The sequence below is a fragment of the Odocoileus virginianus genome, chromosome 5 (genome assembly GCF_023699985.2).
Source record: "Odocoileus virginianus isolate 20LAN1187 ecotype Illinois chromosome 5, Ovbor_1.2, whole genome shotgun sequence".
Taxonomy (NCBI): Eukaryota; Metazoa; Chordata; class Mammalia; order Artiodactyla; family Cervidae; genus Odocoileus; species Odocoileus virginianus.
In genome coordinates, this window is record NC_069678.1 from 77233712 (window position 1) to 77248882 (window position 15171).

The following is a 15171-nucleotide window of genomic DNA, read 5'->3' on the forward strand; positions in this document are numbered from 1 at the left end:
GATTAGCTCTAGTAATTTTCTGGTAGAATCTTTAGGGTTTTCTATGTAGAGGATCATGTCATCTGCAAACAGAGAGAGTTTCACTTCTTCTTTTCCTATCTGGATTCCTTTTACTTCTTTTTCTGCCCTGATTGCTGTGGCCAACACTTCCAAAACTATGTTGAATAGTAGTGGTGAGAGTGGGCACCCTTGTCTTGTTCCTGATTTTAGGGGAAATGCTTTCAACTTTTCACCATTGAGGGTGATGCTTGCTGTGGGTTTGTCATATATAGCTTTTATTATGTTGAGGTATGTTCTTTCTATTCCTGCTTTCTGGAGAGCTTTAATCATAAATGCATGTTGAATTTTGTCAAAGGCTTTTTCTGCATCTATTGAGATAATCATATGGTTTTTATATTTCAATTTGTTAATGTGGTGTATTACATTGATTGATTTGCGGATATTAAAGAATCCTTGCATTCCTGGGATAAAGCCCACTTGGTCATGGTGTATGATTTTTTTAATATGTTGTTGGATTCTGTTTGCTAGAATTTTGTTAAGGATTTTTGCATCTATGTTCATCAGTGATATTGGCCTGTAGTTCTCTTTTTTTGTGGCATCTTTGTCTGGTTTTGGTATTAGGGTGATGGTGGCCTCATAGAATGAGTTTGGAAGTTTACCTTCTTCTGCAATTTTCTGGAATAGTTTGAGTAAGATAGGTGTTAGCTCTTCCCTAAATTTTTGGTAGAATTCAGCTGTGAAGCCATCTGGTCCTAGGGTTTTGTTTGCTGGAAGATTTCTGATTACACTTTCAATTTCTTTGCTTGTGATGGGTTTGTTAAGATCTTCTATTTATTCCTGATTCAGTTTTGGAAAGTTATACTTCTCTAAGAACTTGTCCATTTCTTCCAAGTTGTCCATTTTATTGGCATAGAGCTGCTGGTAGTAGTCTCTTATGATCCTTTGTATTTCAGTATTGTCTGTTGTGATCTCTCCATTTTCGTTTCTAATTTTGTTAATTTGGTTCTTCTCCCTTTGTTGCTTAATAAGTCTTGCTAATGGTTTGTCAATTTTGTTTATTTTTTCAAAAAACCAGCTTTTTGCTTTGTTGATTTTTGCTATGGTCTCTTTAGTTTTTTTTGCATTTATTTCTGCCCTAATTTTTAAGATTTCTTTCCTTCTACTAACCCTGGGGTTCTTCATTTCTTTCTTCTCTAGTTGCTTTAGGTGTACAGTTAGGTTATTTATTTGACTTTTTTCTTGTTTCTTGAGGTAGGCCCGTAATGCTATGAATCTTCCCCTTAGCACTGCTTTTACAGTGTCCTATAGGTTTTGGGTTGTTGTGTTTTCATTTTCATTCATTTCTATGCATATTTTGATTTTTTTTAATTTCTTCTATGATTTGTTGGTTATTCAGAAGCGTGTTGTTTAGCCTCCGTATGTTTGAATTTTTAATAATTTTTTTCTTGTAATTGAGATCTAATCTTACTGCACTGTGGTCAGAAAAGATGACTGGAATGATTTCAATTTTTTTGAATTTACCAAGACTAGATTTATGGTCCAGGATGTGATCTATTCTGGAGAAGGTTCCGTGTGCACTTGAGAAAAAGGTGAAGTTGACTGTTTTGGGGTGAAACGTCCTATAGATGTCAATAAGGTCTAGCTGGTCCATTGTGTCCTTTAAAGTTTGTGTTTCCTTGTTCATTTTCTGTTTAGTTGATCTATCCATAGTTGTGAGTGGGGTATTAAAGTCTCCTACTATTATTGTGTTACTATTAATTTCCTCTTTCATACTCGCTAGTGTTTGCCTTACATATTGCGGTGCTGCTATGTTGGGTGCATATATATTTATAATTGTTATATCTTCTTCTTGGATTGATCCTTTGATCATTATGTAGTGTCCATCTTTGTCTCTTTTCACAGCCTTTATTTGAAAGTCTATTTTATCTGATATGAGTATTGCAACTCCTGCTTTCTTTTGGTCTCCGTTTGCGTGGAATATTTTTTTCCAGCCCTTCACTTTTAGTCTGTATGTGTCCCTTGCTTTGAGGTGGGTCTCTTGTAGACAGCATATATAGGGGTCTTGCTTTTGTACATTCAGCCAGCCTTTGTCTTTTGGTTGGGGCATTCAACCCATTTACACTTAAGGTAATTATTGATAGGTATGGTCCCGTTGCCATTTATTTTGTTGTTTGGGGTTCATGTTTACACCACCTTTCTGTGTTTCCTGTCTAGAGAAGATCCTTTAGTATTTGTTGAAGAGCTGGTTTGGTGGTGCTGAATTCTCTCAGCTTTTGCTTGTCTGTAAAGCTTTTGAGTTCTCCTTCATATCTGAATGAGATCCTTGCTGGGTAGAGTACTCTAGGTTGTAGGTTATTCTCTTTCATTACTTTAAGTATGTCCTGCCATTCCCTTCTGGCCTGAAGGGTTTCTATTGATAGATCAGCTGTTATCCTTATGGGAATCCCTTTGTGTGTTATTTGTTGTTTCTCCCTTGCTGCTTTTAATATTTGTTCTTTGTGTTTGATCTTTGTTAATTTGATTAATATGTATCTTGGGGTGTTTCGCCTTGGGTTTATCCTGTTTGGGACTCTCTGGGTTTCTTGGACTTGGGTGGCTACTTCCTTCCCCATTTTAGGGAAGTTTTCAGCTATTATCTCCTCGAGTAACTTCTCATGGCCTTTGTTTTTGTCTTCTTCTTCTGGGACTCCTATGATTCGAATGTTGGGGCGTTTCTCATTGTCCCAGAGGTCCCTGAGGTTGTCCTCATTTCCTTTGATTCTTTTTTCCTCTCTGCTTCATTTATTTCCACCATTTTATCTTCTAACTCACTTATCCTATCTTCTGTCTCTGTTATTGTACTCATGGTTCCCTCCATAGTGTTTTTGATCTCATTTATTTCATTATTAATTTTTAATTGACTTTTTAAAATTTCTTCTAGGTCCTTGTTAAACATTTCTTGCATCTTCTCAATCTTTGTCTCCAGGCTATTTATTTGTAATTCCATTTTGTTTTCAAAATTTTGGATCATTTTTATTATCATTATTCTAAATTCTTTTTCAGGTAGATTCCCTATTTCCTCCTCTTTTGTTTGACTTCATGGGCTTTTTTCATGTTCCTTTACCTGTTGGGTATTTCTCTGCATTTTCATCTTGTTTAGATTGCTGTGTCTGGAGTGGGCTTTCTATATTCTTGTGGTCTGTGGTTCCTTTTTATTGTGGAGGTTTCACCCAGTGGGTGGGGTTGGACGATTGGTTTGTCAAGGTTTCCTGGTTAGGGAAGCTTGTGTCAGCGTTCTGGTGCGTGGAATTGGATTTCTTCTCTCTGGAGTGCAGTGGAGTGTCCAGTGATGAGTTTTGTGATGGGTCTTTGTGTTAGGTGTGACTTTGGAGAGCCTGTATGTTGACACTCAGGTCTATGTTCCTGCATTGCTAAAGAATTTGTGTGGTAGGTCTTGTACTAGAGCTTATTGGCTCTTGGGTGGTGGTTGGTTTTAGTGTAGGTATGGAGGCTTTTGGATGGTCTCTTGTTCCTTAATGTTCCGTGTAGTCAGGAGTTTTCTGGTTTTCTCAGGTTTTGGGCTTAAGTCTCCTGCCTCTGGATTTCAGTTTTATTCTTCCAATAGTCTCAAGACTTCTTCAACTGTACAGCACTGATAATAAAACTTCTAGGTTAATGGTGAAAAGATTCTCCACTGTGAGAGACAACCAGAGAGATTCACAGAGTTACATGAAGAATAGGAGAGGGAGGAAGGTGATAGAGGTGAGCAGGAGGAGAAAAAGGGGACTCAAGAGGATAGAGACAGATCTACGCAGTTATCTGTTCCCAAAGTCTTCTCTATAGCCCAGACACCCACAAAGATTCACAGAATTGGATTGGGAAGAGAAGGGGAAAGGAGGAAATAGAGGTGTTCTGAGGTAGAAAACAGAGAGTCAAAAGTGGGAGAGTAATCACCACACTCCTGAATAGAAATGGGAACTGAATATTGGATTCTTAAATGTCCAAAATTTATATCACATACTGAAAAACAAAGATTAAAAATCTAGAGGTTAGACTCTTTGAAATACAATATTTAAAAACAAAAACAAAAACACACACAAAAAATTAGAAATGTATATGAAGTTTGGTTTAAAAATAGGGTTTCTCTCTCTCTCTCTCCCTTTTTTTTTTTGGCAAGGTTATAGTGAAATGAAAATGAAAATTAAGGAATAATAGAGGAGTATTAGAGGACTTTAAAAGGAAATAGAAGAGAAAAACAAGAAAAAGAAAAAAATTTTTTTTTTCCTAATTAAAAAAATCGTAAAAATATATGAAAATGAAAGTTGAGGAGTAATGGGGGAGTAATAGGGAATTTTAAAAGAAAATGAAAGAGAAAAAATAAAAAATAAAGGAAAGAAAAAAAAATTTTTTTTCCTAATTAAAAAAATCGTATAAATATATGAAAATGAAAGTTGAGGAGTAATGGGGGAGTAATAGGGAATTTTAAAAGAAAATGAAAGAGAAAAAATAAAAAATAAAGGAAAGAAAAAAAAAATTTTTTTTTCCTAATTAAAAAAATCGTATAAATATATGAAAATGAAAGTTGAGGAGTAATGGGGGAGTAATAGGGAATTTTAAAAGAAAATAAAAGAGAAAAAATAAAAAATAAAAGGAAAGAAAAAAAAATTTTTTTTTAATTAAAAAAAAATACATATATATCTAGGAATTTCTCTGGAGTTGTTGCGGTCAGTGTAGGTTCAGTTCAATTTCAGATAGCTGCTCTTTCTAGCTTACACTTCTAGATATCTGTAGGCCCCTTCCGGTGTAGTCGGTGTTACCTTCAGGGATTTTAATCTGTTGCACCGGTCCTTTCTGAAGCGGTTCCCTTTGTTTATTTTGGCTTCTCTTCGGTGTCTAATTTACGCCCTGACACAGGCGGGCGGAGGTGATCTCTTATTTAGGTTCGCTAGTTCAGTTTAGTCCTGCTACGGGGAGGGCGGGGCGCTGCAGACAGATACCGCTCTGTGTGGCTAGCACTCACCGGCCACACTGGGTTTGCCCCGCTCTCGGGTGTCAGTGCTTTCCCCGTCTACACTGCTCAGGCTCCCCGCTGCTCTATATGGAGCGGGCCCTGCGTTGAGTGCGGTTCCAGTTTTCTGGTACTCCACAAAAGCGCGGATTCGGTTGCGCCTGCGTTTTGTGCCTTTCCTGGCCTGTGCGGCCCAGGCAGCCAGAGGCTTGGACGCACTCTCTCCGGGTACGGCGCGCTTTTCCCCTCCGCGACCCCAGCGCGCGCCGCCAGTCGGGTCTCAGGAAGTCTTTAGATAGGAACCAGGGGCCTGTTTGCAATGTGGGAGGGGGTGGCTTCTCAGGGGCTGAGTTTGCCCTTTTCCCCTTACCCCTGCCTCCTACCTCCAGCGGGGATGGGCCGGCTCTTCTCTGGACTTTCTCAGTCCCTTTGTTTTGCGAACCACAGGCAGTGTGTTCCTGCCGGTTAATTTTGTCCCACCGTTTAAAAAAAGCTCCCTCCGATTGTTCTCAGGGTCTTCGAGCCAGTCCTTACCCTAAGCAATGCCGCCCGCTCTTCTCCGTTCCGCCCCGGCTTGTTGCTGGCGGGTGCGGGCGTCTGGGGGTACTTTTCTGCTGGGAGTTGCTTTTAGGCACGTAATCTGTGGGCCTTATTTAATTTTTCCTCCCAGTTAGATTGCCGAAAACTTCCCCCAGTCCCGCCAGTGCGAGGGTTTCCTGGTGATTGGAAACTTCCTCTATTAAGACTCCCTTCCCGGGACGGGTCTCCGTCCGTAGCTCTTTTGCCTCCCTTTTTATCTTTTATATTTTGTCCTACCTCCCTTTGAAGACAATGGGCTGCTTTTCTGGGCGCCTGATGTCCTCTGCTAGCGATCAGAGGTTGTTTTGTGAAATTTGCTCTGCGTTCAAATGTTCTTTCGATGAATTTGTAGGGGAGAAAGTGGTCTCCCCGTCCTATTCCTCCACCATCTTGGCTCCTCCCCTCTTGCTTCTACTTTCAACCTATTTCAGTAGAAACTTCCTTCTACTTACAACCTATCTTCCTTCTGTGGTTTCCCCTGTTTTAAAAAACAATCATTTTGACATATTCTGCCTCTTAATTAGAGTGTCTAGTCCATGTGCATTTTTTGTTATTACTGATGAGCTAAGATAATTTTGCTATCTCCTTTAAATGGTTTATGCCTCTCTCTCTATTTATCCCTCCATTACTGCCTTCTGTTGTGTTAGATAGATATTATCCAGTGAACCACTTAGGCTTCCCAGGTGGCACAGTGGTAAAGAATCCATGTGCCAATTTAGGAGACTCCATCCCTGGGTTAGGAAGATTACCTGGAGTAGGAAATGGCAGTCCACGCCAGCATTCTTGCCGGGAAACTTTCATGGACAGAGGAGCCTGGCAAGCTACAATACACGGGGTCACAAACAGTTGAACATGACTGAGTGAGTGAACATAAACACTTAAATCCCTTATTACTAATTTTACTATATTTTAAATTTTCTCTTCTTAATGGCTAATTGATAACAGTCTAGTTTGAATTAACATCAACTAGTTTCAACAATATACATATATTTATTGTCCTAGAAATCATATCTGAATATATTATGTACACTCCAGGCAGATTTATAATTATTGCTTTATGTGGTTGTTTTCTATATCTAGGAGAAAAAAAAGTATCTACAAACATAAAATATGCTTATAGTATCTTTTGTATTTACCTATCTAGTTACATTTACTGGTGTTCTTTACTTCTTCATGTATATTTTAGTTATCGTCTAATGTTCTTTGTTTTTAACTGTAAGAACATCCTGTAATTTTTCTCACAGAGTAGGTGTGATTATCTGCTAACATCTTAATGTCTTTATTTTTTTTAATAATATTTTTGGTGGCTATCAGATATTTTCTTTCAACACTGTGAATATGTTCCCATTCTGATTTCTGACATCTGTGATTTCTGATGAGAAGTCAGCTATTAATCTTATTGAGGATTCCTTGTACATTATAGGTTGCTCTGATGTTTGTTAACTGTGTTCAAGAGCTTATTGATATTTGATGGTTTAAATCTATCCAAATATGCATCACTCCTTTTTTGTAGATGGAAGAAGAAAGTGAGAAATCTATTAAAATTTGTTTCTGTCTTCTGGGTCTATGTTTTTATTCCAATCTAGTAACATCTGTTTTTTTATTGAAATATTTATTTAAAACTCAACATTAAAAAAAAAACACTAAGATCATGGCATGCTATCTCATCACTTCATGGCAAATAGAAGGGGAAAAAAATGGAAGTAGTGACAGATTTTATATTCTCGGGCTCTGACATCACTGTGGATGGTGACTGCAGTCATGAAATTAAGACATTTGCTTCTTGGAAGAAAAGCTAGGACAAACCTAGCAGTGTATTAGAAAGCAGAAATATTACTTTGCTGACAAAAGTCCATATAGTTAAAGCCATGATTTTTCCAGTAGTCATGTACAGAGGTGAGAGCTGAACCATAAGAAGGCTGAGCGTCAAAGAATTGATGCTTTTGAATTGTGGTACTGGGGAAGACTCTTGAGACTCCCTTGGACAGCAAGGAGATCCAACCAGTCAATCTAAAAGGAATTTAACCCTGAATATTCATTGGAAGGACTGATGCTGAAGCTGAAGCTCCAGTACTTTGACCACCTGATGGGAAGTGCCAACTTTTTGGAAAAGACCCTGGTGTTGGGAAAGATTAAAGGCAGGAGGAGAATGGAGTGGTGGAGGATGAGATGGTTAAATAGCATCACCAGCTCAATAGACATGAATTTGAGCAATTTCTGGGAGGTAGTAAAGGACAGGGGAGGCTGGCCTGCTGCAGTCCATGCGATCAGCAAGAATCATACACGACTTAACGACTGAACAGCAGCAACAAATAATAGATAACTGATTTTCATAATACATTTTATGTTATGTATAAATTAATGAGGATCAATCCATATGTGTGTGTACATTTATATTTCCATCTTAGAACTGATTTAGCTACCTTCAACAAATTTTGCTTGACATATATTGATTATTATTTAGTTTAAAATTCTATGACTATGATAGGGGAACATAAGCAGTATAATACAAATTCCTTTGAAGTTTGCTGAGACTACGTTTATGGACCAGTGTATGATCAATTTTGTAAATGTACCATGGGCTTTTGAGAAGGATATATATTCTGTAGGTGTATAAATGAAAAGTATTCCATAATTAGAACTAGAAATATTTTTAAATCACATTTTCAAATTGTCTAAATCCTTTCTGAATATTTTCTTGGTTTGTGGAATTGGTGTGTTCAAATTTCTCACTGTATTTGTAAAGTTGTCTCCATGTTTTACTTTGTCCAAGTTTACTTATGTATTTTAAAGATCTATTATTAGATACATATTTTTTGATATTTTTGTATCTTCTCTGATGCAGTTACCTTTTTTGCATCATGAAATGTCTCTGTTTATTCCTAGTGAGTTTCTTGATTTGAAGTCTACAAAGTCTGAGATACATATAGCTACATTACCTTTCTTTTTGATAGTGCCTTTCCTGTTATAAAATTAATAATTCGTTGAAAAAATAGTATTGTACTCTCTACAACTTAGGGCTCAGTAAATATTTTTGGATGATGATAGTTGAAAGGATCATTTATTTTCAGTCTTTCTTTGTTCTTAAATATAAAAATTTTCTTTATAAGCTATATGCATTTTTATTTTTTTCATGGTATCAAGAAATTTATGTTTTTTTCTATATTTTTTATTTAATGAAACAACTGAAAAAGGATTATTTTCAAAAATATACAAGCATGTCATCAAGTCGATACCAGAAAAAACAAACAACCTAATCAAAAGTGGGAAAACGACCTAAACAGACATTTCTCCAAAGAAGACATACAGATGGCTAATAAACACATGAAAGGATGCTCAACATAACTCATTATTAGAGAAATTAAAATCAAAACTGCAGTGAAATATCATCTCACCAGTCAGAATGACCATCATAAAAAAACCACAAACATTAAATGCTGAAGAGGGTATGAAGAAAAGGGAACCCTCTTGCACTCACTGTTGGTGGGAATGTAAATTGATACAGCCACTGTGGAAGACAGTATGGAGATTCCTTAAAAAACTAGGAATAAAACCACCATAAGACCCAGCAATCCCACTGCTACATACATTGTTATTTTTATCCAGAGTAATTTTTGAGTCTATAATATTTAGTCCATTTATATTTAACATGACTATTGACATGTCAGTGTTTAAAATCTACTTTTTGTATGTGTGTGTGTGTGTGTGTGTGTTTGTCCTATATTTTAGATTCCTATTTGTTTTCTTCTCTCCTTTCATATAGGTGAAGGGAACCAGATGACATAGAGGCATGGTCAGCTTATTTCAAGTTTCTGTGTTCAGAATCAGAATGTCATAAATTGGCACTTTGTTGAAATATTACTGGTAATATGAGAAAAGCATTTTTTTCCCCTGCATACACACAGAGAGAATACTCCTCATAGGAGTGGTGAAGAAGGCCAACAGAGTAGTTACAGAAGACCGAATACCAGATGCTTATTATTATTTGGGACTGAAAACAGTACTCTTGCTTGGAAAATTCCATGAATGGAGGAACCTCATAGGCTACAGTCCATGGGATTGCAAAGAGTCCGACACGACTGAGCGACTTCACTTTCAAACTTAGTAAAAGCAAAGGCTGCACCTGTTGGACTTACTTTCTGTTCTATTTTATAGCACAGACTGTAGTACTTTTTGAATGAATAAGTGATTGAATCAGTCAATAAACAAACTGACTGTTGCTGTGGTATATTCCAGAGAGGTGCTGCTGCTGGTTAGTCACTCAGTCATACTGACTCTTTGAGACACTTTGGACTGTAGCCTGCCAGGCTCCTCTGTCTGTGAACTTTTTCAGGCAAGAATACTGGAGTGGGTTGCCATTTCCTCCTTCAGGGTGTCTTCCTGACCCAGGGAATGAACCCAAGTCTCCTGTGTCTCCTGCATTTAAGGTAGATTCTTTACTTGCTGAGCCATCAGGAAGGCCCTTTCCAAAGAGCAGCACAATGTAATGTAAAGTCTTTGTTTTGGGGACTTCCCCTGGTGCTTTAAAGCATGAACTTAAGCAAGCACTAAAGATTCCTGAATCTCAGCTTACTCATTATGGGGTCATGTTGAGGCTTTAATAATATAAAGGGTCTGAAATAATTTTGGAACTGTAGACTTTAATACATATTTTCTTTATTTTTAGATACAATATATAGCAATGATTTTAAGATATTATTAATCAAAATCCATTTATAGTGCTCCAGAATAAAAAACAAAATAAAAATCTTCTTTTCCTTTAATGTTGAAATGCACATTAATGTTTAATTTTTCAACCATGAACTTCTGGAGGTCAAAAATAGCTTTTTCACTTTGTGTTGTATAATTTTTTTATTAAGAATTATACCTTATGCTGTACTTTCAAGGTGTATTATCTTCCTATTCTTCCAACTAGGTTTTTTTTAGTAAAAGTTACTGTCTGGGCTCCAAAATCACTGCAGATGGTGATTGCAGCCAAGAAATTAAAAGACGCTTACTCCTTGGAAGAAAAGTTATGATCAACCTAGGCAGCATATTAAAAAGCAGAGACATTACTTTGTCAACAAAGGTCTGTCTAGTCAAGGCTGTGGTTTTCCCAGTGGTTGTGTATGGATGTGAGAGTTGGACTATAAAGAAAGCTGAGCACAGAAGAATTGGTGCTTTTGAACTGTGGTATTGGAGAAGACTCTTGAGAGTCCCTTGGACTGCAAGGAGATACAGGCAGTCCATCCTAAAGGAGATCAGTCCTGAATACTCATTGGAAGGACTGATGCTGAAGCTCAAACTCCAGTGCTTTGGCCACCTGATGCGAAGAGCTGACTCATTTGAAAAGACCCTGATACTGAGAAAGATTGAGGGCAGGAGGAGAAGGGGATGACAGAGGATGAGATGGTTGGATGGCATCACCGACTCTATGGACATGGCTTTGGGTGGACTCCGGGAGTTGGTGATGGACAGGGAGGCCTGGCGTGCTGTGGTTCATTGGGTCACAAAGAGTCAGACACAACTGAGTAACTGAACTGAACTGAACTGGACTGATTGTCTAGTGGCTAGAGACATATTGTTTGAATTCAAATCCCAGTTCTGACTCATACTTGCTTACATGGTATAATAGCTCTGGCTAAGTTATTTTATATATTTGTTCCTTACTTTTTTTCATATGTAAAATGAGGACTGTAGTGGTTTCTACCAGTTGGGGATTGTTGTAAGAATTAAATAGATTAATATACCAAGCATTTGGGACAGTATGTGGCATGTAGAAACACTCAGAACATGTTAATTTTCTGTTGATAATTCATGTTAATATCAGTTATGTATTAGTTAAAATTAATGTTAACATTAATTAGCCTGGAGATAAATATTCATATTTCTACTTTATACTTGAATATACTTGAATAGTTGAATAAGCAGAGGTTGTACACATGTTGGGTTAATTTTCCAAGGTCACTTAGTAAGTGACAGAGGTAAAACTTGAGTTTAGATCTTCTGATTTTAAGTTTAGTGCTCTCATATAATAAATCTTCCTTCTTCTACAAAAGAAGCATTAGTAAATATTTTTGAATGATAATATTTGAAAGGACCAATTACATTGATGAAGCTCCTTGGCAATTCTGAAGACAATGAAGCTAGAAAAATTAAAAGTTTTTGGTTTTAATTAACTCTTGTTGGTGTTTTCCCATCAGTGCATTTTAAAAAATATGTGTCTACTTAACTCAAGGTATCTGATCATCCTGGTTCTGGAAGGAGGAGTCAGTCTGGTTCTCAGGCCATATTTTAAGGAGAGCAGACAAAATCACCCTAAGGTTAATTGATTTGGTTTTGAAGGAAGGCTTATCTTGGATCATTTCCTGATCAGTCTTAGAATCAGGCAGCCAAATAATGTTACAGCTGAAAGGAACTTTAGAAGTTAGGTAACTCAATATTCTCATTTTGCAAATGAGATGTTGAGAGGGTAGGTAATTTATCCATTGTTGCACAGTGGGTCAATTGAGCTAGAATTCAGCTCTGTTGATTCCTAGGCTAGTACCCTGTCTACTGCAACTGGTGCTCAGAAAAATAAGTGACATGTCAATAGAACTAGTAAGAGAAATAATTTATAACTTTCGTGCGTATAAAGTTTAATTCTGAGTGTTCTTTTGGAGAAAGATAGACTAGAGCTCACTTTTTTGTGATGACTTATGGATTTTTAAAAAAATTTAACTGATGTATAGTTGACTTACAATGTTGTGTTAATTTCTTCTGTACAGCAAAGTGATTTAGTTATACACACACACATTCTTTTTTTAAATTTTTTTTCCAGTATAGATTATCCCAGGATATTGAATATAGTTCCTTGTGCTATTTAGTAAGATCTTGCTGTTAAAGTAGGATATTGCTGTGCTCTTCAAATGCAGACCATACTGACTTCTCAATCAATTGCTTTGTTGCTTTCTGTAGTTGTGTTTACTCTTCTCTTTCTGGTTTACTAACTAGTTTGGGAATTTACCAGACTCTTTGCTTTTATTTTTTATCCCATCCCAGTGTTAAAATTTTGGGCAATTTACTATTCATTAGAATATTAGGTGGAGAGAGGAGAGACAAAGAATGGGAGTCTCACTCAAGTTTTTACACTTTTGATATGCCTGCTTTGCTGGTGGAGGAAATGGAAATTAATTTTATGGTTGTTTGTGATTTTACCATTATTATTTTTATGTAGAAACTACTTCTAATTTTTGTTTGACCCTTACTCTATTCTCTTAACATGTTCTGATAGAAGTTTGAAAATGTACAAAATATAGTACAAATTGCATAGCTGTGTTGTGAGAATTAAATAAAATCAAATATATTAGAGATAACTTGTATACCATAAAGCTTAATACAGAAGACACAGGATGTTATCATTTTTGTTTTTCTAACCAGGAAACTGAAGTTTGGTTGTGGTTTTTACTTGTTTTAAGGGTGCTTGCCACTTGCTCTATATAGCATACCAACCAGTCTGTCAAAGACACTTGTAGCACAAATTGATCTTCTAGGTTATAATGATAGAAAGAGTTGCTTGTTCCACAGCCTAGACTAGCTGAAAACATCCTCTTCTCCTGGACTACATTCAGAGTTGGTGGCAGCCTAATGGATTCTGAAGGATGAACCTATAAGGACCAAATGATGACAAATGTCATTGTCAGAGCTCATAATATTTAAATGTATGTGCCATTGAGCTTCATGAACTTCCATTAACACCCAGTTCTCTTAATTTTTATTAACAGGTAACCTTGGACGGGTGGACCAGGTCTCTGAGTTTGAGTATGATTTATTCATTAGGCCGGACACCTGTAATCCTCGCTTCCGAGTCTGGTTCAACTTTACCGTTGAAAATGTGAAAGAATCACAGGTGAGAGAATTAGTGGATCCCTTCAGTGTGGTTTTGGTAAGAAGATTATGCATTTGTTTTATTTTAGGAATATCAGAATAATGACTGTATTAGAAATATATTCTTTTATATGTGCAGTAGTGATATTGTATTTCAAGAGATATAGAATAACAGGTATAATATACTGGCTTTTGTTATCTGGTCGTTATTAAAAATACAAGCAGATTTCGTAAGAACACACAGTGTTCTTTACCGATTGAAGCTTTAGCATGATATGTTAGGCTTCCATGGGGGAAGCCTATAAGGAACCGCTGCAAGTGACTTATGATTATTATATGGTGCTGTTCTGTATATCTTTTCTTCACAGAACTCATTTTCACAAAAAGATTTTCTTCACCTATATAACAAGGTGTTTATATCTTAAAAGCCATATGATTCTTGTAATTCATTCTGCTTTTCACTTTGTTTGGCTGTTGCAAAACTCAGAGTCAATTTTATAGCCCATGTTAATGACTCTGGAAAACTTTTTTACTTGTGTTTTTGTATACTAACTTTTCTGTTATTCTGATAGTATTTAGGTTGGTGCAAAAGTATTCATGGTTTTGCATTGTTGAACTTTGCCTTTTTATATTGGAATACATTCTTAAATAAAAGTGGTTATTTTAATGCACATTTCTCACTTTGTCTTTTTGCTAATGATTTAGTACTTGCTGTTTATTTTATATTTATTTTAGACTAGGGAAATGATATTAGGCAAAAAGCAAAGTCGACTAATTTTCTTATTCAAGCTCAAAATGGTCATCAAGCAGCAGAGACAATTCGCAACATCAAGAATGCATTCGGTCTAGGAGTTGCTAACAAATGTACAGTGCAGTGGTAGTCCAAGAAATTCTTGCAAAGGAGACAAGAGCCTTGAAGATGATGAGCACAGTGACTGGCCATTGGAAGTTGACAACAACCAACCCAAGAAGTTGCCAAAGAACTCAACGTGGACCATTCTATGGACATTCAGCATTTGAAGCAAATTGTAAAGATGAAAAATCTCAGTAAGTGGGTACCCATGAGCTGATCGCCAGTCAAAAAAAAGAATCATTTTGAACTGTTGTCTCCTTTTATTCTATGCAACCAACTATTTCTTGATTGGATTGTGTCCTGCAATGACAAGTTTGTTTTATATGACAACCAGTGATGACCATCTCAGTGACTGGACAAAGAAGAGGCTCCAAAGCACTTCCTAAAGCCAAACTTGCACCAAAAAAGGTCATGGTCACTCTTTGGTGGTCTGCTGCCCATCTGATCCACTACAGCTTTCTGAATCCAGGTGAAGCCATTGCATATGAGAAATATGTTCAGCAAATCAATGAGATACACCGAAAACTGCAATGCCTGCAGCCAGCATTGGTCAACAGAAAGAGCCCAATTCTTTTCCACGAAAACATCTGATTGCACGTTGCACAACCAATGCTTGAAAAGTTGAAAGAATTAGTCTACAAAGTTTTGCCTCATCCACCATATTCACTTGACCTGTCACCAATGGACTACCACCTCTTCAAGCATCTTGACAGCTTTTTGCAGGGAAAAGGCTTACACAACCAGCTGGAGGTAGAAAATGCCTTTCAAGAGTTCGTTGAATCCTGAAGCATGGATTTTTATGCTACAGGAATAAACAAACTTATTTATCATTGGCAAAAATGTGTTGATTATAATGGTTTCTATTTTTATTAATAAAGCTGTGATTGAACCTAGTTATAATGATTTA

The 15171-nt window shown here is 36.8% G+C and overlaps 1 protein-coding gene across 4 annotated transcripts in view; it reads left to right on the top strand.

Annotated features, from left to right (window-relative positions):
- AGBL4 (AGBL carboxypeptidase 4) overlaps positions 1-15171 on the top strand; it is a 1425416-nt gene that overhangs the window by 220332 nt on the left and 1189913 nt on the right. For all 4 annotated transcript variants that reach the window (XM_070468194.1, XM_070468193.1, XM_070468191.1 and 1 more), the window contains one exon: positions 13309-13433. In XM_070468194.1, coding sequence (XP_070324295.1) covers positions 13309-13433 — 125 coding nt within the window. The remainder of the gene's footprint in view (positions 1-13308; positions 13434-15171) is intronic.